The sequence below is a fragment of the Herpailurus yagouaroundi genome, unplaced genomic scaffold (assembly GCF_014898765.1).
Source record: "Herpailurus yagouaroundi ecotype Mexico unplaced genomic scaffold, PumYag 140, whole genome shotgun sequence".
Classification (NCBI taxonomy): Eukaryota; Metazoa; Chordata; class Mammalia; order Carnivora; family Felidae; genus Herpailurus; species Herpailurus yagouaroundi.
The window spans coordinates 46909155-46936954 of record NW_024412395.1 but is presented as its reverse complement, the minus strand read 5'-3'; the positions used below and the strand labels follow the sequence as shown (position 1 = coordinate 46936954).

The 27800-nt window shown below is 36.0% G+C and overlaps 1 protein-coding gene across 6 annotated transcripts in view; it reads right to left on the bottom strand.

The window, feature by feature from the left end:
• Window positions 1-711: 711 nt before the first annotated feature.
• LOC121030641 (sodium channel protein type 2 subunit alpha) overlaps window positions 712-27800 on the bottom strand; it is a 143265-nt gene continuing 116176 nt past the window's right edge. For all 6 annotated transcript variants that reach the window (XM_040475248.1, XM_040475244.1, XM_040475249.1 and 3 more), the window contains 9 exons: window positions 23992-24146; window positions 22233-22406; window positions 17649-17771; window positions 14850-15131; window positions 13522-13575; window positions 10099-10236; window positions 9627-9731; window positions 6045-6315; window positions 712-4424 (listed from right to left, as the gene is read on the bottom strand). In XM_040475248.1, the coding sequence (XP_040331182.1) occupies window positions 3229-4424; window positions 6045-6315; window positions 9627-9731; window positions 10099-10236; window positions 13522-13575; window positions 14850-15131; window positions 17649-17771; window positions 22233-22406; window positions 23992-24146 (2498 nt within the window). In that variant the 3' untranslated portion in view covers window positions 712-3228. The remainder of the gene's footprint in view (window positions 4425-6044; window positions 6316-9626; window positions 9732-10098; window positions 10237-13521; window positions 13576-14849; window positions 15132-17648; window positions 17772-22232; window positions 22407-23991; window positions 24147-27800) is intronic.

Below are 27800 nucleotides of genomic sequence, written 5' to 3'. Positions count from 1 at the left end.
CTAAAAGATGAATAATCCCAAAGCCTCCGTATTGGAAGCCTTACTTTATACATGATGAATTATGTAATGAAATTCTGAAACAGGAAATGTTCATTTTCTGTAGAATGTTTTTTCCTATTGGGCAAAGAGACACTGACTCATTGGCTTTTAACTCTTAGCATGAATCAGCATCAATGGCAAGCCTTAAAAATATTAGATGCTTAAGTCTCATCCCCAGAGATAGGAGTTCAATTGGTCTGGTCTTGGTCCATCCATTGACAGTTTTAAAAAAGTGTCTCAGGTAATTCTAATATGCAATAAGAATTGAGAAACATTTCTCAAAGTGCTCATAATTAGTAGAAAAACCAAATCTGTGTCATTTGGGAATTTAGTTACTATATTATGAAGAGTTGAGATCTAAGCTCACTTAGAAGTTTTGTCAAGGGAATTGTAGAAACGAACATGATGATAGTCTATGGATTTTTTATAGTGACAGCAAATTATTAGGGGTTTAATCGCACAGAGCCATTGTCTACAGAATGTAATTAACAAGAGATTGGGTGAACAGAAAAGAAACAAGAAAAATATCCTGAATGAAAAACACCAAGAGCCCAAGGAAGGATGAAAAAGCATATAGAAAACTAGATCAAGAATACAAAGGGAAGAAACTAGAGTGAAAAGAGGAACAAAACAGTAGGTAGACGGGAAGGAGAAAGGATGCACAATTTAAAATGTTAGTCAATTTTTTTTATTAATTTTTGTAACTTTCCATTACTCTACCCAATACCATATCTAGATTTTGGCCAATATTAAAACTAGATATCCAATACACTCTTCTTAATTGATTTCCATTCCATGAAAAAATTTAAAGATGAATTATTATATTTAATGTGTATTCTTTACATTTATATTTTTTTCTGATAGATCATTTTTACATAATAGAAATTTAGCTTTAAATGGCATTTCAAAGATAGAAACAAAGACAGAACAATTAAATACAAAACAAAAGCAAAACCTTTATTCTTCTGGCTTGATTGTAATGTGGTTTACCGTTCTTTATGGTAGTAGCATTTTCCTGCATGCATATCACCAACACACTACAAGTCAATAGCTTTAGTATAAAGAATCTACACTTAATGTTTCCTGTGAAAGAAAAACAAAATGTTTTGCTGCAGCTGGTAATATAATTTCACTACCTGGCTTTGTGAGGAAAAAGAAACAAACAACAACTTGGGACCCATATCATATCTGATACAGTTCTAATGCCATACGGGCCAATAAGAGTAAAATCTATCTGGGTAAACAAACACTGGAAAAGACATTATTTTCTGAATAAAAAGACTAGGTGGAAATATCTGATTCAAGCAATGCCAAGAATATCAACTGATCTTTCCTTAAGCCTCTTTCAATGATAAGGCATTACTATTTGAAAGCAAATAAACGCTGGACTCAGTCTGAGATGTGTTTCACGTCGAAATGTGTGCAAAGTTTACAGTACTAATAAAAAAGCAGAAACCTACACCGCATCTTAGTCTTTGTGTCTTAGTGTGTGAAGTGCTGTAATTTAAAAGTGCTAAGAACAGAAACTAACAATAGTGACTGTGACATCAACCTGAAGATACTTTTAATTTCTCATTTTATGTACAAAAGGCTGAAAAATAAAATAAAATGAACTTTTTACAGTATTTATATTTTCTTAGAAAACTCTAACCATACAGGTTCAACAGATTGAAGCAGCTTGCAATACGTTCGTACGGTCGGGCTTTTTTAAAATTTTTTTTAATTTTTTTTTTTTTTTTACCACAGAGTGTTCAATTAAGATCGGAAGAATAAAAAGCAAGAAGCTCTTCCTTGTTTGCTGCAACCTATTGCTTAATGACACGAGAATGAGGTCTTGGTCGAACAATTTGCTTCACTTTCCCACTGACGTATGGCTTCCCATATTAGACTTCTGAACAGTGGAAGGAGTAAGATACAGCAGCATAGGCAAGATAAACATGCAGCAGTGACGGCTTCAAACTATAATAGAACCAATTACATCATATTACCTGTTGAAAGCTTGCAAACTATACTTACTGTGGTACATATTTGATGCAATAAATACTGTGCTTAAGTCATCATTTGTGTTTGCTCAAACATGCACCACTGGGTAAAATTACTATTTACAAAGCAGACTTTTATTTTTTTGTTAATTGACATATGCTATGTCAACCTTACCAAGAGCAGAAGATGGCTAAACAATACTGCAGGAAAAAGCAGAATCAACTTTATAAAGTGGTGGGGGATGCTTTTTGGTCAATTCAGGTTCTTAAAAGGATTGATAGGATAGTTTTAGTTTATGCCAAAGGACACTTATCAAAAATGTTATAGTCATGCTGCCGGGACTGTGAATGATCATGTGATGGGGTGTGTCTGTCTGTGTGTATACATATATATGTATATACACACACATATACATATATACATATATACATGTACATATAATGGATTACGTAAAAATAAAACAATTCTTCAATGCTTGTGAATTCTATGGAACATTTACAGGCACATTAAAATTTTTCTGGATGAGATACCTTAAAAACATGAATAGCTATTTAAGCACCTCAAAAATCTAAAAACATCCTGAAACAAGAAGTAAACTCTTTCTTTTTGTGATGTGATTTTTTTTCACGTGTGAATGAGAAATGCAGCATGCCTTCATTTAAAATATATCCAGTTGTACTAGAGAAACGTAGAATTCCCTACCTTTAATCCCTCTCCCCAAACATAAACCCATTTACAAAAATAGTCACATATAATAGTAAACAACCTGTGAATTAAAAAAAAAAAACAGGTGATAAGTTCACAGCATACATTTTGTAAAAATATGGCAGGTGTGGCAGTTAAATCATAAACAGTGGTGACAATTACTATCATCAAGTGTCACGTGTTGAATTTACATAAAAATTTAACTTCCCTCCCCCCTTTAAAGTGGTTCCTATAGTCTGAGTAGCCATTACATCTCTGCTCATCAGCAGTGTCAGCTGGTTGTGAAAACAGAAACCTCCTGTCGATGCTGTTTTTCTGGTTTATTGAGTCCCAGTTTGCTGACCAGAGGTCTCTGTCTTGTTATAGGCACTGACCTTAAGTATACATTTGTAAAAACAGTCAGTTTGGCATAGACCTCCTGTGGGAGTCCTGTTGACACTAATCCATCACCATCACAGGCTGTAAACAATTGATCACAAAATGAAATATTCTTTGTTCCTTTTACTTTTTACTTTCCCTGATATCTTTCCCTTTGTCTTCCTTTTCTGATTTGTCTTTTTCAAATTTTTCTTTTTCTGGTTTGGTGACACTGTCATACGAGGGTGGAGAAGTGGTGGAGGGTGTCACGTCGGTTTTCTCTGGAGTTGAATTCTCATTTAGTTTATCAATGAGGATATCGTCTTTGATAGGTGTTCCTTCGCCTTCTTTGCCTTTGTCTTTCTTATAGATACATGAAACCTTTTTCACTTTTTGCTTCAAGAGGTAGCGTCTATAAGCCCTCTGGATAACGACAGCAGACACCTCCTCTTGCTTGCGTTTCAGAGTGGTCGTGATGGGTTCGTAGGAGACTTTGGAGGGGTTCGATGCCATGAACCGCTCCTCCATCTGTATTCGAAGGGCATCCATCTCTCCACTCTCGCCCAAAACACGCTTTGTGAAGGCAAATAAGATGTCGAGGCAGTGGATCCGGTCGCCACTGACCATGGGCAGGTCCATGGCAATGAGCTGGACTTTGTTTGGTTTTGCTATGAGGAGAGGAGGATCTAGGGCAGCTGCAAAATCAGAGAGCTTGGAGAACTCTATAAACTGGGTGGCATCAGGATCGAACTTCTCCCAAACCTCATAGAACATCTCAAAGTCATCCTCACTCAGGGGCTCTGCACTTTCCTCAGTAGCGACACTGAAGTTCTCCAGGATGACAGCGATGTACATGTTCACCACAACTAGAAACGATATGATGATGTAACTGACAAAAAAGAAAATCCCCACAGATGGGTTCCCACAGTCTCCCTTAACAGAGCTTCCAGGGTGATCTTTTTCAGGGTCACAATCTGGAGGTCCACTATTAAGAATGGGTGCTAGCAATCCATCCCAACCAGCAGAGGTGGTAATTTGGAACAGGCAGATCATGCTGTTGCCGAAGGTCTCAAAGTTGAACATGTCATCAATTCCAACTTCCCTCTTAACATATGCAAAGTTGGACATTCCAAAGATGGCGTAGATGAACATGACCAGGAAGAGCAGGAGGCCGATGTTAAACAAGGCGGGAAGGGACATCATCAGAGCAAAGAGCAGCGTGCGGATCCCCTTCGCCCCTTTGATCAGACGCAAGATTCGACCAATCCTGGCAAGACGGATCACTCGGAACAGGGTAGGGGACACGAAGTATTTTTCTATCAGCTCGGCCAGAAACATGCCTGTGGAAAATCAAGAAACAATAACAAAAATAGTGTTATATTTAATAGCAGTGAATGAAAACTTACATGAATTGGATAATCACTAGTTTTACAAAATGTGGGCATGAGAATTAGATATATACATACACACGCACACACATATATAGACACACGCACAATCTGCATTATTTAGCAAAATGAAACTGGTAAGTTTGGTGTTATAGCATTAATCCCTCTGAAGGCACTCACACAAGGTATTGATTCTGAAGGTATCAATGGTCATTTTTCCTAGTTCAAGAGAAGCATCTATCAAAAGAAAGATTCAACCACTGAAGACCTAAAGATGTTACAGAGCATATGGCAACCAAACAAAGAAGTGGATTTATAGGTCTAAAATTCTAGTTCTGGTATTGGCATAAGAACTAATGGACAAGGCTTGTGATTTTGGATCAGGAATATGAGAGATATTATCCTGAGATGGCTGTGATCCATTTTATTTGGAAGGTGGCAGAATGATGGACAGGAGAGAATCCAGACTTTGCAGCAGACATAACTTTGCACTGAATCCTCTCTCTCTCTGTCTCTGTCTGTCTGTCTGTCTCTCTTTTTTTTTTTTTTTTTACACATGACTAGATGGTGATAGTCTCTATCTACTTTTGTTGTTGTTATTGTTAAACTTAGCACTTACTGGGGCTCTTCTTTGTTTTAGGCATGATACTAAATGCATCAACTTATATCATCTCATTTAATTCTCCCAATAACACTTGAAATATTTTCTGGAAAGTCAGGGATTGGAGAGGTAACTTGTTGTAGGTCACAGAGCCAGTAATTAGTGGAAATAGGCGAGCTCCAGGCCAGGTCTGCATGATCCCTGAGTCTTGTGCCTTAATCGCTAAATGACCACCTCACGGCACTGTTGTGATGATCACACAGGATGGAGAATTGTTTTGGTGTTCTAGTCAGAGAAAGCAGTGTAAATGGTGGAATACTAATTTTTCCCTCTATGTATGTTTTCTCTTCTCTAAGAGGCAGAACCTGGTCTTAAATCTCTTATATTTACTGCCAGCACCTCATTTAATGCCCTATACTTCACTACTCAATGTGTATTGATGACAATGAAGCTGTTTTGGATTTTTGAACAAAATGTCTACTTCTGGAAAAAGAATATTACAAAGCATAGAAAATATCTGAACCCAGAGGTAAGATGAAGCTTATATATATGTGAATATATATAAACACACACACAAACTATTCCAATTATCAATATCCTATCTATGGACTATTTGACTACTTCTAATAATTTTTGTGTGTATGTGTGTGTGAATTATTTATTCAAAGCAATACTTGTCTATATCAACGGAGTGTGATTGAGTACAGGATTGTTATGCCAAGTTCCTGTTATCATCTTGTGAAATGAGACAAGATGATAAATGAAAGCTGCAAAATATAAAATCTTTTTTTTACATATCAGTTCATGCACAGCATGCAACAAGAGAAATGACAAACTGAAGAATGGACGTTAGACTTTTATTTAAGATTTTGGGGGGATAAATGAGAAAGATTAGTGAGAAACATTTTCAAAATTTTAAAACAAATTTTTACTACTAACTTCCTTAATTGAGTAAAAGTACCTCTTCTTACCTACGATAGAGAGAATGACCACCACAAAATCAAAAATATTCCATCCGATGGTGAAATAGTAGTAACGAAGAGAGATTAGTTTCAGCACACACTCTCCAGTGAACAAAACAATAAACACCAGATTAATCCAGTACAGAATGTTTGTCATTTCCTGACTCTGGTCATCAGTTTCCACCATCATGGTGACCATGTTGAGGCAGATGAGAATCATGATGCTGATATCAAAGACTTGTTTGGTTACAAAATCAAAGACCATTCCTTGGAATTTGTTCTGGAACAAAGAGTATGTAAATTTTACTTAGGAACATAAAAAAAAAATCAAATTCAACATATCTGGTTTTAACATAGCAATATGAAAATGTAGCTTTTATAAAAACATACCATGCTTATTTAATACTTGGAAGAACATTTTGTATACTGGAATATACAACTTTTTCCAAGTATATTTGTTTTACTTATACTGTTCATGATACCAGATTTTGTAAACTGACTTTAAGAACCACTTACTGTGTTCTCAGTAACCATAACATCACCATGTATATGATGGACAGCCAGCCAATATTTGCCACTATAACAAATCTTTGTTATCCCATGTATTGGCACGGGGTATCAAAGTAAACTTTGAAGTACTAATAAACAGCTCTCCAGATTTTTCTCTCATGTTTATTTTTTTCTAGTTTCTGCTTTTATCGTCTTTCCCCAAAGCCAGAGTACCTTAAGGTTCAGCTGGGAAGATGTTTTGAAAAATTATAGTTCAAGAAAAAGGACATATTTAGAACTCCTGGTGAGATGTAATTAAGTTCTGTATTTTATTTAAATGGCATTGTACCAAAATTAATTTCTTAGCTTTGATTACTGATCTATGGTTATGCCAGATTTTAAAATAAGGAAAATCTGGGTGAAATTATATGGGGTAAGTCTTCTGAAAGAATAAAATAATATTTATAAAAGTTATAGTCCACAATCAGATGTTCAACCTTTGCCCTATTCAGTTTGGACCTTATTTCCAAGCACTGAATGGCTTTATGTCTTGTTTATGAAACTTACCTTACCAGTTCTACTTGTTTGGACCCTGTTTTATACCATTTTGCCTACTTCTGCTTGGTATTTCAAGATTTTGGGGGCTCAAGCCTTGACCTAACTTCCACTAAGCTGTCCTGTACCTTCTTAACTAGAACCACGGATGATCTGTTACCTATACACTTCGTAGCTTTCCCAGATTCTGACATGTCTATCCATCTGGATTCTCTGTACTAGTGTTCTCCCTCTCTGTTGAGAGACATCCATTACTCCCTATGCAAATTCTTGGACATCAACCTCCTGTTTGTAGTATTTTTCTCTTTTCTCTGAATAGGTATCTGGCTTACTGGACTGGACTTCTATTGCTTCAGGTGAGTCTGTCCTTCCAAAGCCTTCTTCAACTTAATAAATGTGTCTAATTCCAGTTCCAAACCTTCCTTCTTAGTTCTTATTTGCTGTAGCTTACCTTTCCAAATCTGGTTATGTTTCTCTTATTTCTACCCTTCTGATATTTCCTATCCCTCTGAATAAAATTTGCAGATTCTACTGTATCATTTTATCTTATCTCCTTGTACTAAAAGAGACTTCCTTCACCCCTTCTCTGGTGACTTTGAATTCAGTTTTAAGTTTTAAGCATTCTGTGTCCTCAGAAAACTACGTTTACATTTGTCATAAAATTGATGACACTGTATTGCATATGGTTTGCTCTTATTTATTGGTTTTAGTTATTTCTCCTAGTTGTCTGGAGGCTCTGGAGCAGTGTCATTTTTTCTCATAGACTTAACACCTACGGTGTAGGAGGTTCACAATTGCTTAAAATTAGAAGGTTTTATCAATAAAAAGCTTAGTATTCCTGCCCGTGTAGTTTTCCAATGGGTCACTTCAACGTATAACTGCAATCCTCAGTCCCTAATTGTTGTCTCCAACTTAAATCCCAGGATGTAGTGTATGCTGCGGGAAGCTATGTAACCCTGGCAGCTTCGTTTGCCAAAGATTTACGTTCTTTCACTTCATCTTGGCCCTTGACGATGATTAGGAATCCTTTCTCCCTCACTTGCTCCAGGATAGTTCCAAACTTCTCAGAAATATCCTATTATTTTGGTCTCTATTCTTTTTTGGGAGCATCAAAATCAGTGTCAAGAAACTCTTCTACTTCCTTTTGCATTTCATATTATCTTGACTTTTCACATATATCTTTTTATATATGATTCCATATTTGCTAGAGGACTCATCCCTCTAAAATATGTGACTTTATTCTATATTCCCTCTCTTCACACTCTTCTTCTCCAGAACTCCTGCTTTGTTTCAAAAACCTACCTCTCAGTCTTAAGAAACGTTACTTTGCTACTTCTAAATACTCATTCTTATTCCTGTCTTTTTTTGACTGCCAGATTCTGCAAGCTAGCATCTCTGATTTTTTTTCTCCATGCATGTCCCTTCTTCATACCTTGCATGACGCTAGTCATTCAGTGTGTATGGTAGAAACTCATAAGTTCTCTTTGTTGGGTTCTTCTTTGCTTCCCATATTCAATTAATAGACAAACTTTGTAATTGTACTCTAGTGACAGCTCACAAATCCATCCACTTTAATTCATCTCCACATGACTCTGGTTCAGGCTACCTATCATCGCTACCTATCATACCCTGTCATCATCTATCCATCAGCTCCAAAACAAATCTAATAAGCATACACACTGCCCCTGCCAATACTGGTTGAGTTATCTTCACAAAACTGAAAATGACCAGGTCCCTTCAATCTCTTCCAGTTGCTCTAAAGATAAAGGCAACTTTTGAACATAACATACAAAGCTCAGAAAAGTCTGTGTACCCTAACTTCTTTCTCAACACATTCCAATAAGCCCCCACTCTCTACATCCCAGCCTCACTGGCCTTCCTACTTCAAGGCCTTCACACATGCACTGCCCTTCTGTTAAAAGGCTCTTTTCTTCCAGACAGTAATTCCCTGTAGCAACCAAGCAGCTACTGGCATATAATATACAATTGGAAGAGCCATAAAAATTCAGAACGATGTCATCAGATTTAGAAGCAAGATGGTAGGGGAAATATGAAATATTTTTAAAACCAGGAAAAACAAAACCTGCGACTTGTTTCATAATGATTCCAATCAATCTGCAGAGTTGGACAGAAAATGTGGCAAATCTGAGATGTACCGATTATTCCAATTCATCCCCACCACGCTCTGTGAACACTCAGTATTTCCACACAGTGTATGTATGGATATGTTTGCTTCTCTACATTATTAGACAGTCCTCAGTGACATCAATTCTATGTAATACTATTGGCATGTAAGTCTGAAACTTTTTATTTACATATATTTTATGTTTATATATAATACGTAATTTGTACGTTATATTATATATAATATATATACACTTAGACTATTACACATATACTTAGGCTATTTAGGCTAGCTGCTAGTCACATTGCTAAGATAGAAATTTTGTTTTGTAAATTCACAAAAGTACTAGTATCTAGCAATTTGGGCTGTGTAAGTTGTAAATAACATAGATCTTGCTGGGAATGAAAGTATGTTATTCTTACAGCAGGCCGAGGGATGGGTTTTTGTGGTTTCTTTGAACCCAGTTTTTTCATTGCATTGTAGTATTTCTTCTGCTCTTCTGTCATAAAAATGTCTTGACCTCCAAAGTAAAGAAATGAAAGCAAAATTTGTTAAAATCATGTTCTTTTCTAGTTATAAAATCTACCTCAGAAATTGTGTGAAATCGCTTCCACTTGCTATTCTAATGTTGCCAATATCCGCATTTACAGAGATGCATATATTCAATCTTTAAAGTATTCTGTATTAATCAGTCATATTTCTATACTGAAAATATCAATACATGCTATCTGAATTAGCAATTACTTAAAAACTCACAATTGATTAAATATCTCAAGATAATTTCAGAATTTTATATTTCTTCTTTTTTGCTGATTACATTTTAGACCCTAAAAGAACTAGTGTGACAGGTTCAGTTCACATATTAGAATAAAGAGGAAGTTTTAGTATACTTATCTTCTTTTTCTGTTGGTTGAAGTTATCTATGATGACACCAATGAAAAGATTCAGGGTAAAGAACGAACCAAAAATAATAAAGATGACAAAATAAAGGTACATGTACAGATTGTCTTCATACTTGGGTTGTAATTCTACCTACAAAATATTAAGGAATGATAACTATTAGAACCACTACTTGTTTTATAAAAGGGACATCAGCAAATTTTCAATTCTCAAAGCATGTCTCAATTGCTGGGAATGAAAAAAAAGGTCAAACATTAAAGAGATTTTAAGAAACACCAAATCTAACATGCTTATTGAAGAGTCCTACGAGACTGCTCACTGATTTGACAAAGTAAAACAACTCATAGAAAAGTCTAGGTAATTAAAATTAATTTCACCCAGTAAGTTTCTAGATTATGAATGCACTTTCCCCAAAGTGCCCCAGTAAGGCATGCAGAGTGAGGATTTCCTCTTCCTGCAAAAGAGATGTTTGAGTCACACTATTTTGTGTTCAAACCTTTAAGATTTATTCTCTCTAATTCAGTTTTTTCATCTGTAAAATGGAAATAATAGAATCTTAACCTCACAGGGTAGTTGAAAATATTAAATATATTAATATATGAAAAGGGCTTAAAAAAACCAGTGCCTGGCCAGTAGTAATAACTGAGTGCAAAGGTTTGATTTCTATTACACATTTCTCTTCATAGGCTAGAGTTATTATTGTATGTGTGGATATGGGTTCATCTGTTGGATCATTCCTTCTTGAAAATTAGTGTACAGATTCATCCTACTCAGTAGGCTTTAGGCACAGTTTCTGTAACAATGATACCCTCTCTTGTCCAGCACACTTTTGGTCAAAAAAAAAAAAAAAAAAGAGTGACAGTTGGCTTGAGCATTGACTATAATCTATAGCTCAGGTCACACAGGATATTGGTCTAACCAACTCAGTTAACCAGTCCCAGGTGGTAATGGATACAGGTAATGTATCATTGTGTCATGAAGGCAATGTAGAGGGTAACGGTCCACTTGATATCTTTTTCTTTTTTTTTTTTTCAACGTTTTTATTTATTTTTGGGACAGAGAGAGACGGAGCATGAATGGGGGAGGGGCAGAGAGAGAGGGAGACACAGAATCGGAAACAGGCTCCAGGCTCCGAGCCACCAGCCCAGAGCCCGACGCGGGGCTCGAACTCACGGACCGCGAGATCGTGACCTGGCTGAAGTCGGACGCTTAACCGACTGCGCCACCCAGGCGCCCCTATTTTTCTAATAAAATAGAGTAAAATGGAAAATATTAGAAGTATTGTAAAAGTACATATTCTTTGATGAGACTTTTATTTCATTTATGTGTGTAGATAGCAAACAGTGATAGAAAATGATACATTTAAATGTTTTTAAATTAAATACTATCTATACAGAAAAGTGCACAGCACATAAGGGTAAAATGTAGTAATAAATTGTTACAAAGTGAATGTCACAGTGCAGGACATCCTCAAGAATTCAGAAACCCTTGGTGTATCCTTCCTAAATATAAACTCTATAATCCCTACTAAAGGCAATCATTATCTTTTTATGGTAATTATTTCCATGCTTTTTCTTAGAGTTAACATCTAAGTGAGCATTCTTGAACAGTAAGATTAGTTTTGTTTACATTTTGTCTAGTGGACACATTTGCATAACTCTGTTTTACATATATATTTTTTAAAAATTTATTTTTAAGTTATCTCTACATCCAATGTAGGGCTTGAACTCATGACCTGAGGTCAAGAGTTACATACTCTACCGACAGGGCCAGTCAGGCACCCCAACTTTGTTATATTTTTAAGATTCATCCATGGTGTTGCATATGCTGTATTTGTATATCATTTCATCACTGTATAATATTTAATTATTTGTCCATTTTTACTACTTTTGAGTTGTTACCAGTTTTTGCTAGACCAAAAAGTTATGTTCATTCTTGTACATAGATTCTGCTATGCATGCACAAAAGTGTAGGATATATTGCTAAAAATGAAACTGCAAGGTTAAAGAATACCTTGAATTTTATTAAATAATGTGATAATGCTCAACTTTTTAAAATAAATATTTATCTACTTTTTCCCGGTAGCATTAAAAGTTCTTATTGTTCTTTATTCTTGACAATACTTGGTATTGTCATAATTTTTAATATTGCCAATTAGGCAATAATGTCACATTTTGGGTTAAAGTTGCATTTCTCTGATGACTACTGAGAGTAAGAGCAAGCAACTTTTCTTAATTTTGATGTCCACTTGCATTTCATCATTTGTAAAATGCGTAAATGCTGAGGAGTTATGTAACAGACACTGTCTTCTAAGTTACTAAGGAAGAAACTGAAAGTAAGTTGCATATCAACCTGTTGATAAGGAAGGTGGAGAGAACTTTAAATGAATTGATCAAAACAAGTAGGAAACTACTGTAGAAGAAAGTGGTTATGAGCTCATGCCTGTGGTCAGAGTTCAAAAACATATACAACCGCTTAATGCATTGAGCCTCTTTGCTTCAGTAGTGAAATGAAGCTAATGTCAACCACACAATAACATTGTTACTTAAGATTCAATGTGATAGTATAAAAAAGTCCTTAGCTGAGGGAGTAGTAATACATTATTATTATTATTATTATTATTATTATTATTATTATTCAAAAGAGCACATAACTGGGATTCTTGATACAGAGATACAATGCTGTGCTTTTAGTTCTTGTGCTCTCTCTCTTTTTTTAATAAGGTAAAAAAAACCTCACAGGAGTTCTTACTCAGTGACCACCTGGTTATTGGTGCTAGGGAAGTAACATTTTGAGTTTAATTGCTATGCTCCGGCAATATACCAGAAGGCAATCTCTTTTTTCCAAAATGTGATTTCCTTTCTCCTTGTTAAACAGTACAAAATTAATGAAGAGTGTACACAAAATTTCAAAAGTGTTGAGGTGTGTAAAGTAGATTGTGAAGGCCCCTGCCTTCTACCACAAAAATCTCACATCCCAGAGAGAAACACTAAAGTTTTGTTTGTTTTGATTTGTTTTGTTTTTCCACCATTAGATTCTTCTATTACAAGGAAGATAAAAAGATGGAGGAAATCTGTGACAGACAAAGGAAGTGCGTTCTTTGTTAAGAGCTTCTAATGCACAAATGGCCAGAACTATTGGAGCCAAAAATAAATTGTCTCAGTTTGCAAAATCAACAAGTTTTTAAGTGCTGGGTGTCATGCTAGATATAGAAAAGATGTGTTAAAAGATTTACAGCGAGTAGAGAAAAACATTCAAATCAAATTTTGGAAGAAATAATGCAAGGTTGAATATTTTATTTTTGTAAAATAGATGTTTTCTATAAATTGACTCATTGTTTTATTTACCAGTAAATTACAACACTGTGGAAATATTCACTGGATCAAATTAAACAATTTTTCCTCTAAACAGACTTACGTTTCGTGAATCAACAGCTGCATACATGATATCCATCCATCCCTTAAATGTGGCCTGTAAAAAAGTCAGACCACTTAGTTTTTCTCCCCCACAAATTATAATTTTAGAAAAGAAAGATAAGTATCAGATTGACCAAGATTCATTCAAAAACAGGTATACAAAATAGTTTGGGGTTAGTATTTAAACTCTGGTCAAAGTTTGTAATATCATAGAAAATACTTCAAATTTATGTTCTTCTATAAACCTATAATTAAGCCATGACAGATTATAACAATGTGCTATCATAAAAGCAATTATAAACAACCTTTGCCTCTGATATGCCTATGAGAATACAACATAAAATTTGATAAAATAATTTGGTGTATATGATACTAGCATCAGACAAGATGAAAAATATGCTGCATTGCTTGATCATAATGCTTTCCATTCTACTTATTCTCTTCTAAATGGTATTCTCACCGATCACGAATCATGATGCTTTATTCTCGAAAATCTACATATTGTTGATTATACTATTTTAAGACAATTATTCCATAAAACAAACTAATTTCCTAGTCAGAAAGCAAATATATTCAGCTGCAATGCACTCTTTTAAATATTTATGGTTTTTTTGCAGACATAGCAAACCTGAAAACAAAAGCTTTATACATTTTTTTTCAGTTCCTTAGAGCCACAGAATCTGTTCTTCCCCCTAATATTCATACAGTGTCGGGTATCATGCAGGTGGATCAGCTCAGGGAGTGGTCAGTTGAGAAGCGGGATAGATTGTCTATGAATTTATAACAGATATAATGAACTTGATAGGAAGATTTTTATTTGTAGGAGAGCAATCTCCCTATCTGAAGGAGTTCAAGCAGCAGGCAGGAAAGGTGGGAACTGGTGTGACAGATGTTAAGGTGGGGAAGCTTGGTTGTGGTGGTGGTGAAGGTTAAGTGGGTGAACACTTGATGAGGGTTTGGTACTGTCTGGTGGCCAAGGAGTACAGAGATCTACCACTCCTCCTCTTACCCACATACGCTTTTCCAACCCCACCCTAGGGCCACTGCCTCTACTTTGCTCAGAGTCGGGGTGGGGTAAAACAGTGGGAACCTACATAACAATGTCAGTAACAAGGGACTGGTTCTAGGGTACCTAATGCATAGTCTGAAAGACTGTAAACTTTGTAGAGCTTTCCAGTTTCCAACATGGTGCAGAAAAGTTAGTTCAGCAATGATTAGAAAGAATCTAGGCAGACGAGCTTGAGAAATACGTTTTTGGAAATATTGAGGGGGGAGGTTTCAAACTCATGTTAATAAGACATCACAGAGAATAATAAAGTGGTTACTTACTACTTGAAGCAGAGAAAGATATCCAAGTCCTACATTATCAAAGTTTACTTTCACATTTTTCCACCTGGCAGTTTGATTGCTCTCTATGAGGGCTTTACATTCGCTGTAGTTGTTGACCACACTTACATCAAACATTTCTCCAGTGGTGTAGTTAATACAATGATAAAACTTGCCAGCAAAGAGATTCACTCCCATGATACTGAATATGAGCCAAAAGATCAGACAAACCAGAAGTACATTCATTATGGATGGAATGGCTCCTAAAAGAGCATTGACAACAACCTGGCACAGAAACGAGAAGGGAAAACAAGTGAAAAGTCAACAGCCATTTTAAACACTATTCAAAGAACAGCATTCAAATGAAAGAAAAGATATCTGTTCTTAAAGTTAAATATTGGGCAGAAACTATCTGCAGTATCTGGCAGCTCCAGTAAAAAAAAAACAAAACAAACTTTACAATTATAGTTCAGAATAGTATAAAATAAATTTTATATTGTAGAAATGCTTTCTCAAGAGGTAAGAACATACACATGGCAATTTTCATCAAAGAATGGAACTAATTCTAAGTGGGGAGAATAATTAGGGGTGCAAATAGTGACGTGGCTGTAAAAGCAGGGTCACCATGTGGATATCACAATTTCTAAAAATTTGCAAACCATAAAATTTATTGTCCACAATTTGAAAGTAAAAGAGAACAACACGTGAGGGTCATTTTCCAGGGCAAAAGGGAACACTAATAATAATTATTCTGGGAACGCAAGTATAAGCCAGGACTGTCCCAAGCAGTGTAGTCTAGGTTCTCCCTACACATGCAAACTTTGGAGCAGAGACCGAAACATGGAAATTGATCATGTGATGGGGAGAAAAGGGTTTGGAGGGCAGGAGATCTGTGGGCCGGTTTACCATCACAAATTAGCTGTGCACCTTTGGGCAAGTTATTTCATTTTTCTGATCCTCCTTTGGGGAATCCCTTTCAGAAGAAAATTCTCATAAAACACTGCAATTTGATCCCAAGGTCTTCACTGAATGGTTTTGTTCCTTGCAGCTTTCTCAATTAACTAGGACTTCCAGGAAACGTTTTTCAGCACTTTTTAAAATTATCCCTCGGGGCACCTGGGTGGTGCAGTCGGTTAAGCGTCCGACTTCAGCCAGGTCACGATCTCGCGGTCCGTGAGTTCGAGCCCCGCGTCAGGCTCTGGGCTGATGGCTCAGAGCCTGGAGCCTGTTTCCGATTCTGTGTCTCCCTCTCTCTCTGCCCCTCCCCCGTTCATGCTCTGTCTCTCTCTGTCCCAAAAATAAATAAACATTGAAAAAAAAATTTTTTTAAATTATCCCTCAAGGAAGTGTTCAGCAAAATATCTTTTTCTGTGCAAGTGCACCTAACCTACACCAGAAATAAACTTTATCGATGAACAGACATGTAAAATATGAGAAATACATGCATTAACCTTCCTCAAATGCTTTATGGTATAAAAAGTACATACGTACATACATATAAATATATGAGTAACGGTATCTTACAGCAACAATACCAAATGAGTACTTGGCAAAAGGCACAATTCATCTGCAAATTGGCACCTGGAGCCTAGTCAGTAAAGGACAATATTTTAATGTGTTTTTAAATGAAAGTAGCTTTAAAAGAACTTAATACAGTACTAAGTTACTACTAGAATTTCAACTCTCTAATAAGTCAGAGGGACTTGTGGACTTGACAGTTCATTTTTAAGTTCACTACAAGGAATGCTCTGCAAATGTGAGGAGATGATACTGGTTAAAAGACTTAAAACACACACACGCAGGTGCACACACACATACACACACACACACACTCACAAAACTGGATAGCAAAGAAATAACACACGTGTTTTCCAAGACAGATGTATGGAAGGACTATCTATGCAAATTTGATATAGAAAATATGAAAAAATATTTTAGTACTGACAGTTTGATTCTCCTTATTAAATTAAAACTACTACTGATTTTAAATTGATAAAGTGAAAATAATTTAACAGCTAACCATTCCTTTCTATGCAACCATGCGCACACCAACACACAAGCACGCACACGTACACACATCATTCATTTCTGGTTATGTCTGAAACATTCAGAGGAAGTCCCCAGTAACTATTTCCAAATATCAGAAAAAGTGTCATTTTCTAAGAGTTTCTTTTGGAATAGCTAAATCCACAGAGATAGGGCGTCATCATTTCCTCCGTGCTGAGGGTGTGTGTTCTCAGGTTACGTGCCCCGGGGGATGACAAATGGCAACACAAATTCCTCCTTGTCCCTGTGTACCACCTTTCTAAATGACTGTTAGATTTCCACAGCTGGCCTACTTTTCAGCCACCTCAGCCTGTGTTTGAAAGCTAAAGGGCCAGATTCAGACTTTAAAAGACTCACAACACATCATAGGAGCAATGAAGAAATGAGGAATTCTTTGGTGGTTTTAAATTACAGTCAGTGGAATTTCCTGCACATTTACAAATGGAATGAACATAACTAATCTTGTCTCACATTTGAAGTCTATGCAACATGATTGAGATTTCCCACAGAGTGAAAAATCTACTTAGAAGCGGTCTAATTGTTTCTAATTAGAAGGAATCACTTAGGCATTCTATTATGTGAGTGTCTCCAACAGTGTCAAGTTTATGGACATCTGACAAGTTTTATTGATCAACTGGTTACATCAGTACGGATGTATAAGACATAAAGTCTCCATGGATTTGTCATTTCTGAGGTAGAAAATGTCAGTCTGTTCTCAATTATAATTCCAGCAATTTCTAAAGCAGTGGCTCTTACCCTCATTCCTTCAAACCGGGATAAGGCTCTCAATGGCCTCAGAGCTCTTAGTGTTCTGAGGGATTTGATGGCACCAAGTTCTGAGTAACCCAAGGCATTTGCAGTCAGGCTAACCAATGAGACCTATACCAATGAGAAAGCAACCAATGAGAAAGCAACACAGTTTTCTTATTTATAGACAAAAATGCTTACCCCATTCAATCTTGCTCTGTGCAATAAACCAGTAGTTCTCAACCTCTAGTGAGTATCAAAATCACCTGGAGGGCTTGCTGAAAACAGAGATTGCTGGCAGGCAGAGTCTGATTCAGCAGATTTGGGGTAGGGCCTGAGAATGTGCATTTCTTCAAGTTCCCAGGTAAGGCTAAAGATACTGGTCTGTCAGCCATACTTTGAGAACCGCTGCCATAAACTTACGAGAAAGAAGAAGCTATACGTGTTCTCTTTTCAAGATTCTTGACAAGAACAGTTTTTTTTTTTTAATCAAATGTAAAACAAGAAACAGAATACCACAGAAGTGCAATCTTCATCTACAGATCTGTAAAATTCTATTTAGCACACCCTCAAGGAAGAAGGTTAAAACAGTGCAAGTACACAGGTGAAGTAAACCACTGGTGAATCTGAGCACAAACACACTCAGAAAGATCTAGGCCTCTAAATAGTGGCTTTGTCTTTGTGTCAACTTCATTACGAGGGCAAAAAACCATTAATTACGTCAAATTAAAATAATTAACTAAAAAAGAAAAATTGAGATTTCAGGGGGTGCCTGCATGGCTCATTTGGTTAAGCATCTGACTTTTGATCTCAGCTCAGGTCATGATCTCATGGTTTGTGGGTTCAAGCCCCATCTCGGGCTCTGCACTGACAGGATTCTCTCTCCCTCTCTCTCTGCCCCTCCTGCTCCCTCTCTCAAAATAAATAAATAAACTTTAAAAAATAAAAATAAAAATAACCCTCTTAAAAAATTGAGATTTTAGTATGACTAATTAGAAATTGCCAGAACAATATTTTTTGGGTCATTTATACAGACAATTAATGTAGTTGACAGAAGTTCTAAAATCTCAACTAAAAAGGAAAAGAACAACTCTTATTGGTGGCACAGAAATGTCTGATTTCCTTTGAAAGTATATAGAAAACTCATTAAAACTACGTAATCTAAGAAAAAGTATTTTTTCTAAATGGCACTTGAATTTCAAAAGCAATAAATAAAAATAGATGTGTAATATAACTTTTAAGAGCATAGTGTAAATGGTATTTGAAAAAAATATTTTTTTAAAAAATAAATGAGGGGCGCCTGGGTGGCGCAGTCGGTTAAGCGTCCGGCTTCAGCCGGGTCACGATCTCGCGGTCTGTGAGTTCGAGCCCCGCGTCGGGCTCTGGGCTGATCGCTCGGAGCCTGGAGCCTGTTTCCGATTCTGTGTCTCCCTCTCTCTCTGCCCCTCCCCCGTTCATGCTCTGTCTCTCTCTGTCCCAAAAATAAATAAAAACGTTGAAAAAAAAATTTAAAAAAAAATTAAAAAAAAATAAATAAATGAAGTACACAGAAAATTTTTCCAACAAAACTTATTCAAAGTAATTTGGCACATGAAATGTGAAATAACAAAACCTCTAAATTTGGCAAAAATCGAGCTACAAAAATTTATCTTAAGTGGTTTACATATTTTTCCTAAAATCTAAACTTTTAGCCTTTGTGAGCCCTCTCTTCACAGATAATTGAAAACTAAAGTTACTGAATTGTCATTCGTTGTGAAGATTTTCTGCATATAAAATATGAGGCCCTGGACTACTTAATCTTCCCTGAAGACAGAATCCAAAAGAAATAAGCATAAATTAAAGAATGAAAGGTAAAAGTAGGGCATAAGAAAAAAATTCTGAACAGGGACAATATTTATTGGCTAATTAAAAGAAATGGTAAATTACCCAATTTTATGTGACTTGTGTAGTGAAATGTGAGAAGGAGATACATTCAGGCTTTCTCATCTTTCTGTTGCAATCTCCTAATTGGTCTTTTGGCCTCTAAATTATCCCCTTTCTATTCAATCATGCACTACCCCACCACACTTCTCTCTCTAGTAGAGCAAGCTTTTTGTGTTACTTTCCATAGATAATGCTTTATGGGCTTCCGTATCTCTTTGGATGGCATCTCAGATACTTTAAACACTTCTCAAACTTACCTTTCTTACGTCATCATCCAACTACAATACATTTGTCCTCACCCTGTGGCACTGTTCTTACCCTCTAGTGTTATGTGTTTCTTGAACAGGCCCTGCTTGGTATGCATCAGTATTTTAACGCTTTGGCGTCCCTCCCCTTATCTATACCTGCTGACGCTCGCATTCCTCAAACTCCAGCTTACATTGTGCTGACCTCACAAAGCCTTTCCCCCTTCCTTAGTGAAGTGAACAGCACTTCTAATACCAACATCATCTTCTCATTGTATATATATCTGTCCTCATTAGTCGACTTTAAGCCAGAAGCTAGAAAAAGGACATTCACATTTGTAACTTTCATAACAAAACAGAAGATCAATAATATATTTGATATAAAGCAAGGTATTGATGAGTTTCACATATTGTCTTAAGAAGTTTTTTTTTAACGTTTATTTATTTTTGAGAGAGAGAGAGGGCGGGCAGCAGAGGGGCAGAGAGAGAGGGAGGCACAGAATCCGAACCAAGCTCCAGGCTCTGAGTTGTCAGCACAGAGCCCGATGCGGGCTCGAACTCAGGAACTGTGTCATCATGACCTGAGTCAAAGTCAGATGCTTAACTGACTGAGCCACCCAGATGCCCCAAGAAGTCTTCTTAAATTTAAGAAGGTAATTATCAGGATATGCTCAGTAATATGAGCATCAGCTGCCGGACAACTGGATTTCTCCTAAGAATTTCTTTATATTCAGGTCATATTGATTTAATGCCTTTAATATTACACAGACACATTAAATGGCAGATATTTTTATTATAAATGTACCAATGTATCATAACCACATACAGAAAATAAAGAAAAGGAAAAGTATCATCCATAATCCCATTATACAAATCAAAGGTTATAGTCTTGGTATATTTTTTCATTGTGTGCTGTCCAATCAAATGTGGTTTTAAGTATTTTTTTATTGTCTTCCTATATTGCCAGAAAACTTTTGATGTAATTCTGCATGAAGACTTTATATATTACATTTAATAGTGGATTTGCTTTAGGCAGATTAGGAAAAAATATATAACAAGGATATTTTCCACCTTAAATTCAAAGAACTCTCTTTGTCTCATAATTTTTTCTTCTTTGGTGATTGGAAAGTTTATATTGGATTAAAAGTTGATTTTTCTTTCATTTGAAACTATAAAAAATAACTTTCTTCATGAAAGGGTCCTTTTTTTGTTGTTTTTACTGGCATGATATGCAAGTTTTATATATCAAAATATTTCAAGTTAAAAATATGTCTTTAAATTCCAAGGAATTGCAGGGGTGCCTGGGTGGCTCAGTCGGTTGAGCGACGGACTTTGGCTCAGGTCATGATCTCACAGTTTGTGAGTTCGAGCCCCACATTGGGCTCTGTGCTGACAGCTCGGAGCCTGGAGCCTGCTTCCGATTCTGTGTCTCCCTCTCTCTGCCCCTTTCCCACTCATGCTCTGTCTCTCTCTGTCTCTCAAAAATCAATAAACGTTAAAAAAAAATTTTAATTCCAAGGAATTACAATCAACAGAATATTATCTTCAAAATGCACTATTTAGCACATTGTGCTTTCCTGCAAATTCCAGAGTTCTCCTCCTTTGCTGGCTGTGAACATCATCCTGTGACCTCCCCCATGTGCCTGTCCCCTGTCCCCACTGAGTTGCCTAGTCTTTTCTAGAGAAAAGGCCTTTAAACTTCTTTTTACCCATTATGCATAGACTACTGATTTAAAAGGCATTTAAGAAGTAAGTCTCTGGAACTAAAGGAAAATGATTTTTATTTCTTTTGTTCTTTTGTGAATAAAAAGTGAGATCTATACTCCCTCGGAAACCAGAGAGCAACTTCCTATTCAATTTTTTTAAAAACTTTTATAGTCTGGTACTCCACCTTTATTTTCAACACCAGGGCAGTTTAATACAACTCTGAAATAATTGGCCCACAGCCAATCTATTTCAATCATCCCACAAATCAAGAAGTGTCTCCTGCTTTTTTGACTTTCAAGTTTCCTTGTAATTAGTAATCCATCTTGGGACAAACACCTCTCAAGACGCTCTGATGATGACAAAAATACTAACGTCAAAGATAACTGTGAGGAATTTAAATACAGTAATTCTGTCAAAGGTAAGAATGAGAAAAGCAAAACTTCTACATTAATATATTTGGTGTAACTTGGGATTTAAATATTAATTTGCAACTAAATCAGTAGGTAAAGTAAGGCAGCATTTGACTGTTTCACCTATGAAAGTATCTGAATTTAAATCAGCAAAAAAACATTTTGGGGTAGATTCTCATTGGGAAAATGGGAACCATCATTTATATATACATGAAGTTTTTACTGAGTGCCTACTATGTGCCGGGCACCATTGCTAGAACTATCATATCATGCCAATGGGATGAAACAAGAAAGTGCAGAATACTCACATCAACAATGAGGAAATCTAGCCAGCACCAGGCATTGGTGAAATACATTTGAAAACCATACGCAACCCACTTTAGAAGCATTTCCAGGATGAATATATAAGTGAAAACTTTGTCAGCATATTCTAACATGGTCTTAATGGTTTTTCGCTGCTCGATATATATATCTTCAAAGGCCTGTAAGCGAAAAAATTCCAATGAATTTCATTGTCATAAACCGTCTCTAATTGATGTCTTAATAGGAAAACCATGCTGCAAGCCTCTACTCAGGTGCTTAAGTCTGGAAGGCTTCTTCCCATTTCCCATAGTGGCATTTGCTTTATAGTTACATGTATGCAATGACTATTGGCTGCATATTTCAGTCAGCCAATGAATTAACATAATTTTTAAATTAGGGTATCAGGGTATCTCAAAGAGCTTAAAAATTTTGCGACTGTCAGGTCCATCTCTCCACAGCAGGAGGGAGAAAATCAAGTGTGAGTAGATCTGCTTTGTTCAGTGCACTGTAATGTATTCTCTCAGTAATGCGAATGTGAGGCAAGGAGCCCCCCCTCCCCACCCAACCTGGAGAAAGAGGGACAGAGGTTTATCACTTTCTCGACTTTATTTCTCTTGCTCAGTCTGGGCACATGTGTGGTGTGTATTTGGGAAGCTCCCTCTTCCCATCCCTGTGTCATTTTGCAGAGCTCCTGGGAAAGGTTGGGGAACTCATTTTCAGGAGCCTTTGGGCGTTCTGGAATGAAAAGACCACTTATCTAACTCAATCCCCTTATAGGAAAAACTATCAGGATAACTTGGTGGTCTGGATTAAGGACAAAAGAATATTTTTCTTTTCGGAGAAAAGGGGATCTGCGACCAGGGCTCAAAACAAGGACCTAAAGTCTTTTGAGCTCAATTTACAGCTGAAGCTGGAAGCGCCCCAGAAGCCAGCCATTGTGTCAGCATGTTAGTGCACTTTGGGGAGATTTGACTGGGTATGATTGAGAACCAAGAGCTAAGACAGCGAAGACACTAGTTACTGGTGAGACTTCAGAGTTCCCTCCTTATTGGCATGAAAAACGCAGGGCTGGCTCTCTTTGCTCAAGTACATGGCAGGATGCCGGATTCTTAGTCAAATCAGAGGCAGGGTTAGAGGCCTCCACTTACAACACTATAATCCCCCTAATGAAATCCACTCACCAAACACGGTAGTGACTAACTGAAAAAATAAAAGAAATGCAGCCACATTTGTATCACCAAATGGGAAAACAGGTCACACGATTTTCATATATTAATTAATATCTTGACCAAACTGACCCTTCCATTGAGTGAAATCAGATATAAATTAAGTTGTAATGCTTTCACTTTGCTACTAGTCAGCAATTAAGTTTGTCTACTATTTGTCATTCACTGTGATTGGCACTAGTGAATCCGCACAAACAAGACAAGTGAGTTCCCTGCAAAATGGAGTTTATGTTAAGCAGTTTGATACTCACCTGATAATCCCATATCATGTCTGCATAATCACTCTTTATAAGAACTACCTCTGATGACTAAAAGTCAGAAGTACCTTTCTTTAAATATTACAAGAAACCATACTTGGCCTGATTCAATCTGAGACTTATTCCACAACAATAAAAATGGCTATTTCCTAAGCCTCTCACACTGTGCTAGGGATATCGCATAATGTTTCTTACTTCACAAGCACTGGATTTTAAAAACCTGTAAGAGGTTTTTGAAGAGTTTCAGGTAAAGGAAAAGGCGCAGGTCATATGTCACCTACCAGTGCCCCACTGCTGAGTAGAATCATGAAGACAATAAAGGTTTCAAACCAGTTGTGCTCCACTATCTTATAGCAAGTTTTTCTCAAGTTCCACCAGAGTTTTCCTTTGCCTTCTTCTATGCTTATCTGACAACACTTGAACTTCCGTACACAGTCTACAATAAGTGAAAGTAAATGAAGAAAAGAGAATTACTCTTGGATTATGTACCTTTGTGTTGGTGGGAACCTCTTCTAAATTATTACCTGATACATTGTACATAACTATTTTTTAAAGATGGCTTCCACTCATGCAAACAGAAGTCATCTGTATAGTTTTTAAATCATTCATTCAAAAATACTTTTTATGTTTATGTGATTATTATTATGGGTTATATTACATCATAAAAACATATAGAAAAACAGAAGGAAAAATAAAATCACCGAAAGTTGATATTTCCATCTTATCATCTTATGAGTGTGATTCCATTTATATATGGACATTTGAATTCTAAGTAGTTCATTTCATGGCATAATATATACATTTTGCTTTTTTTTACAAATAAATAGAACTGTTAAAGTTTTCAAAATACTTCTCTAAATAAGATTACCAGACTTAACCAGAATCCATAAAATTATTCCACTGTTATTGAATATGTTGCTTTAATTCTGGCTATTATCAGCAACAATGCCGTAAACACCTTTGTGTAACTTGTGTATATAAACATACTGAGTTATAGTTTATCAAGGCTTGACAACAAATATTTATTGAATATCTGCAGCATTCAAGGAATTGTACTGGACAAATTACAATACTAGAATGTGTAAACATAGCTTTTCTTTAACAAAAAGTGTGCATTTTAAGTACAGGAGTTTTGCTCACAAATTCTATAGTCACAGAAAATAAATAATATCACAAATTAAATAAAGTGTTGTGAGAACTGATCGGTCAGATTAATTTTTGATATTGAGCTTTGTAGACAAAATGAATTTCGGGTTAGACTTTGAGGGATAGGTAAGAATCAGGTCTAGTACAGGAGCCGTAAAAGAATGGAGAAACAATGGCAATAAAAATAACAGACCTAGAAGTTGCATAAAGGAGACAGTTAGGAGTCAATCTAAAAAAGGGACCTGAATGAGTCAGTTGGAGAATTTAGATTTTATATGCTGTCTACGAGTAAAACATTGAAGGATTTATTTGGGAGTTATGAAGATGGACATGGTAAGAACATGGGTGTAGAATGATCTCTACCTATACAAGGGACTGAATGGATAGAAGAAAGAAGTTGAAATTCAATCAACTGAACACTAAGAAAGTAAAAACAAGGTAAGCGTGGTGATGGTGGTCAGGAATCAGGAAATAAGGCAGAGTGATGGGATCTGACAGCACACACACAGCAGGATGCTGGGGCGTGGGAGACAGATGAGTCATGACATAGGGTTTTAACCAGGAAGAGGGCTCTGGATCAATGAATAGAAAAATGGAAACCTCATCTTGAAAAGAGCAGATATTTTACTGTATAGATATTTATCAGATGCTACTTTATAATGCCAGCCAGCCAGATCATAGCCTTTGTTTCATGAAAATTTAATGATGCACATTGTTATTAGCCTCTCAACTAAGAAATAAATAGCATTATATTTGTTGTTTCTTTGAGGGCAAGATCTTTTTCATATTTCTGTTTCTCAAAAGATCAAGAAGATTTACATGACCTGAAAATATTCATTGTAATAAAGTAAATGGAACTAAATTTAGGTGTTGTTTTTTTTTTTCTCTAAAGAGAATATGAGATGAAAAAAACCAGTTTAACAGAAAAAGACTGATTTTAGTGGGAATGATAAATGCCGAATTTGAGACATTGGCTTATTTCTGAGAAAAAAGGAAGAAAATGGGATAAGGAAGGAGAATAAAATGGGTCTAGTCTGTATCTGTTTTATTCTTAAATAAAAAGTCTTAAGCAAATATGATAACAGTATTCAAATTGTTAAAGTTGGTTGGTGGGCATCTATATATTATTTATCATTTTCTACAATGTGAAGTTACTCTATATTCTATATAGAACGTATTTCATAATATTTCATATTTAAATGTTTTTAAGCTTCACAAATGACAAATGTTGAGAGTATCATAGTTATTATTCCATGATTACATATTATTTCCTTATTATTGCAGTATATATGCATATATTGTAACTCAAAAAATAAGCTAATTGTCTGGTAAAGAGTAAAAACTAATGCCACAGAAATTATGTTTGTGAAATACCACTTGAATTATTGTGAATTTTCACAATAATTGAATGTTTTGTGAAGTCATATATTTTTTTCATAATGAAGTAACACTGGAACGTATGCAGACTTTTTGGAGAAAAATAGCAAAAAGTGACTTACTTCCCTCATAACTTAGGCTGAACAAATAGCCCTCCCTCTGAAGTTATTTAAGAATTGACAATTAATATTTAAGTATTTATTTTTACCAATGCATATAATCCCAAATCAATAGGTATATGCAACATAATCTTCTGTAATACACCTTGAAAGAATCCAACATCAATTGTGATTTCTAATGTCTGTGTAATTACATATGCTAAAAATTAGCTTAAAGTTTAAATTAAAATAGCTTTAATGTTATTTTTTTTAATGTTTATTTATTGTGAGAGAGAATGCGCATATGCATGCATGGGGGTGTGAGAGCTGGGTGGAGGCGAGAGAGCCAAAGAGAGAGGAGAGAGCAGCCCAAGCAGGTCCCACCCTGTCAGTGCAGAGCCTGATGCAGGGCTCTATCTCATGAACTGTGAGATCATGACCATGAGCCAAAATCAAGAGTCAGAAGCTTAACCAACTGAACCAGGCAGGCGTTCTAGTTTTAGTGTTCTTAATGTAAACACGCATAACCCAAATGAAACACATTTGGAATTAGTTGTAACAAAATTGCATTACTAGTAACAATTTGAGGCAGTCACTATTTTTAAAACAAATTTTTACTTAAGCAATTACAATATAGTATTGATTTGAGGCTAAGACATGGCATGCATTATTAAATAGCTGTTAACTAAAAAGTGAGTTAAACATGAAGTGATTTCCAGGGTTTTAGAGAAACGTTTCTGCACCTACAATAGAAATTTATATAAGAAAGGTGAAGAATTTCGTATCTTGTGTTATTGTACTAATTTTTCTGCCTCTTTGTATCATTAGTGGTGCATTCCCTCACACTCTGGACTGGCCAGGTAACTTTGCTTTTGTGAACGGGACAGGAGCAAACCTGACATAAGAGGAGGCTTGACCAGTCCTTGGCAGGTTTCCTCTCTTGCTCTTGTGCCTTCACCACTAGAACATATCTGGCCACTATGTGGAGAACGAGATGAGTGGAGCAGAGCTGAGGCAGCCCAACAGTCCGTCTAAGACCTCAGGTTTGGAAGAGAGCCTATCCAAGATCAGCAAAATCATCTAGCTGGCCTTGGACTTGTGAGCAAAAGTATGTTTTTTGGTTAAATGCTAAGAAGTTTTGGGCTGTTTGATATATAGCATTACTGTTCAGAAAATAACTGATTCATACTTCAAATAACATAATTTTAGCTTTTTTCAGAAAGTCCTCTTGGTATGCCCCAGTGGCATGGTGCCTCATATTATATAACTCAATATATTTTGGCACTTCATTATCTGTTATCTACTAACATTCAGAACTAATAAGAAATTGACCTTGACAGATGCAAGTAACCATTAATCATGGACAGTTTTAAATATATACTTATCAATTAGTACCCATTGTAAACTGATAAAACAGTGCACAATAAATTACTTCTTTGACTTAAAATTTGTTTCCTTTAATTTTTTTT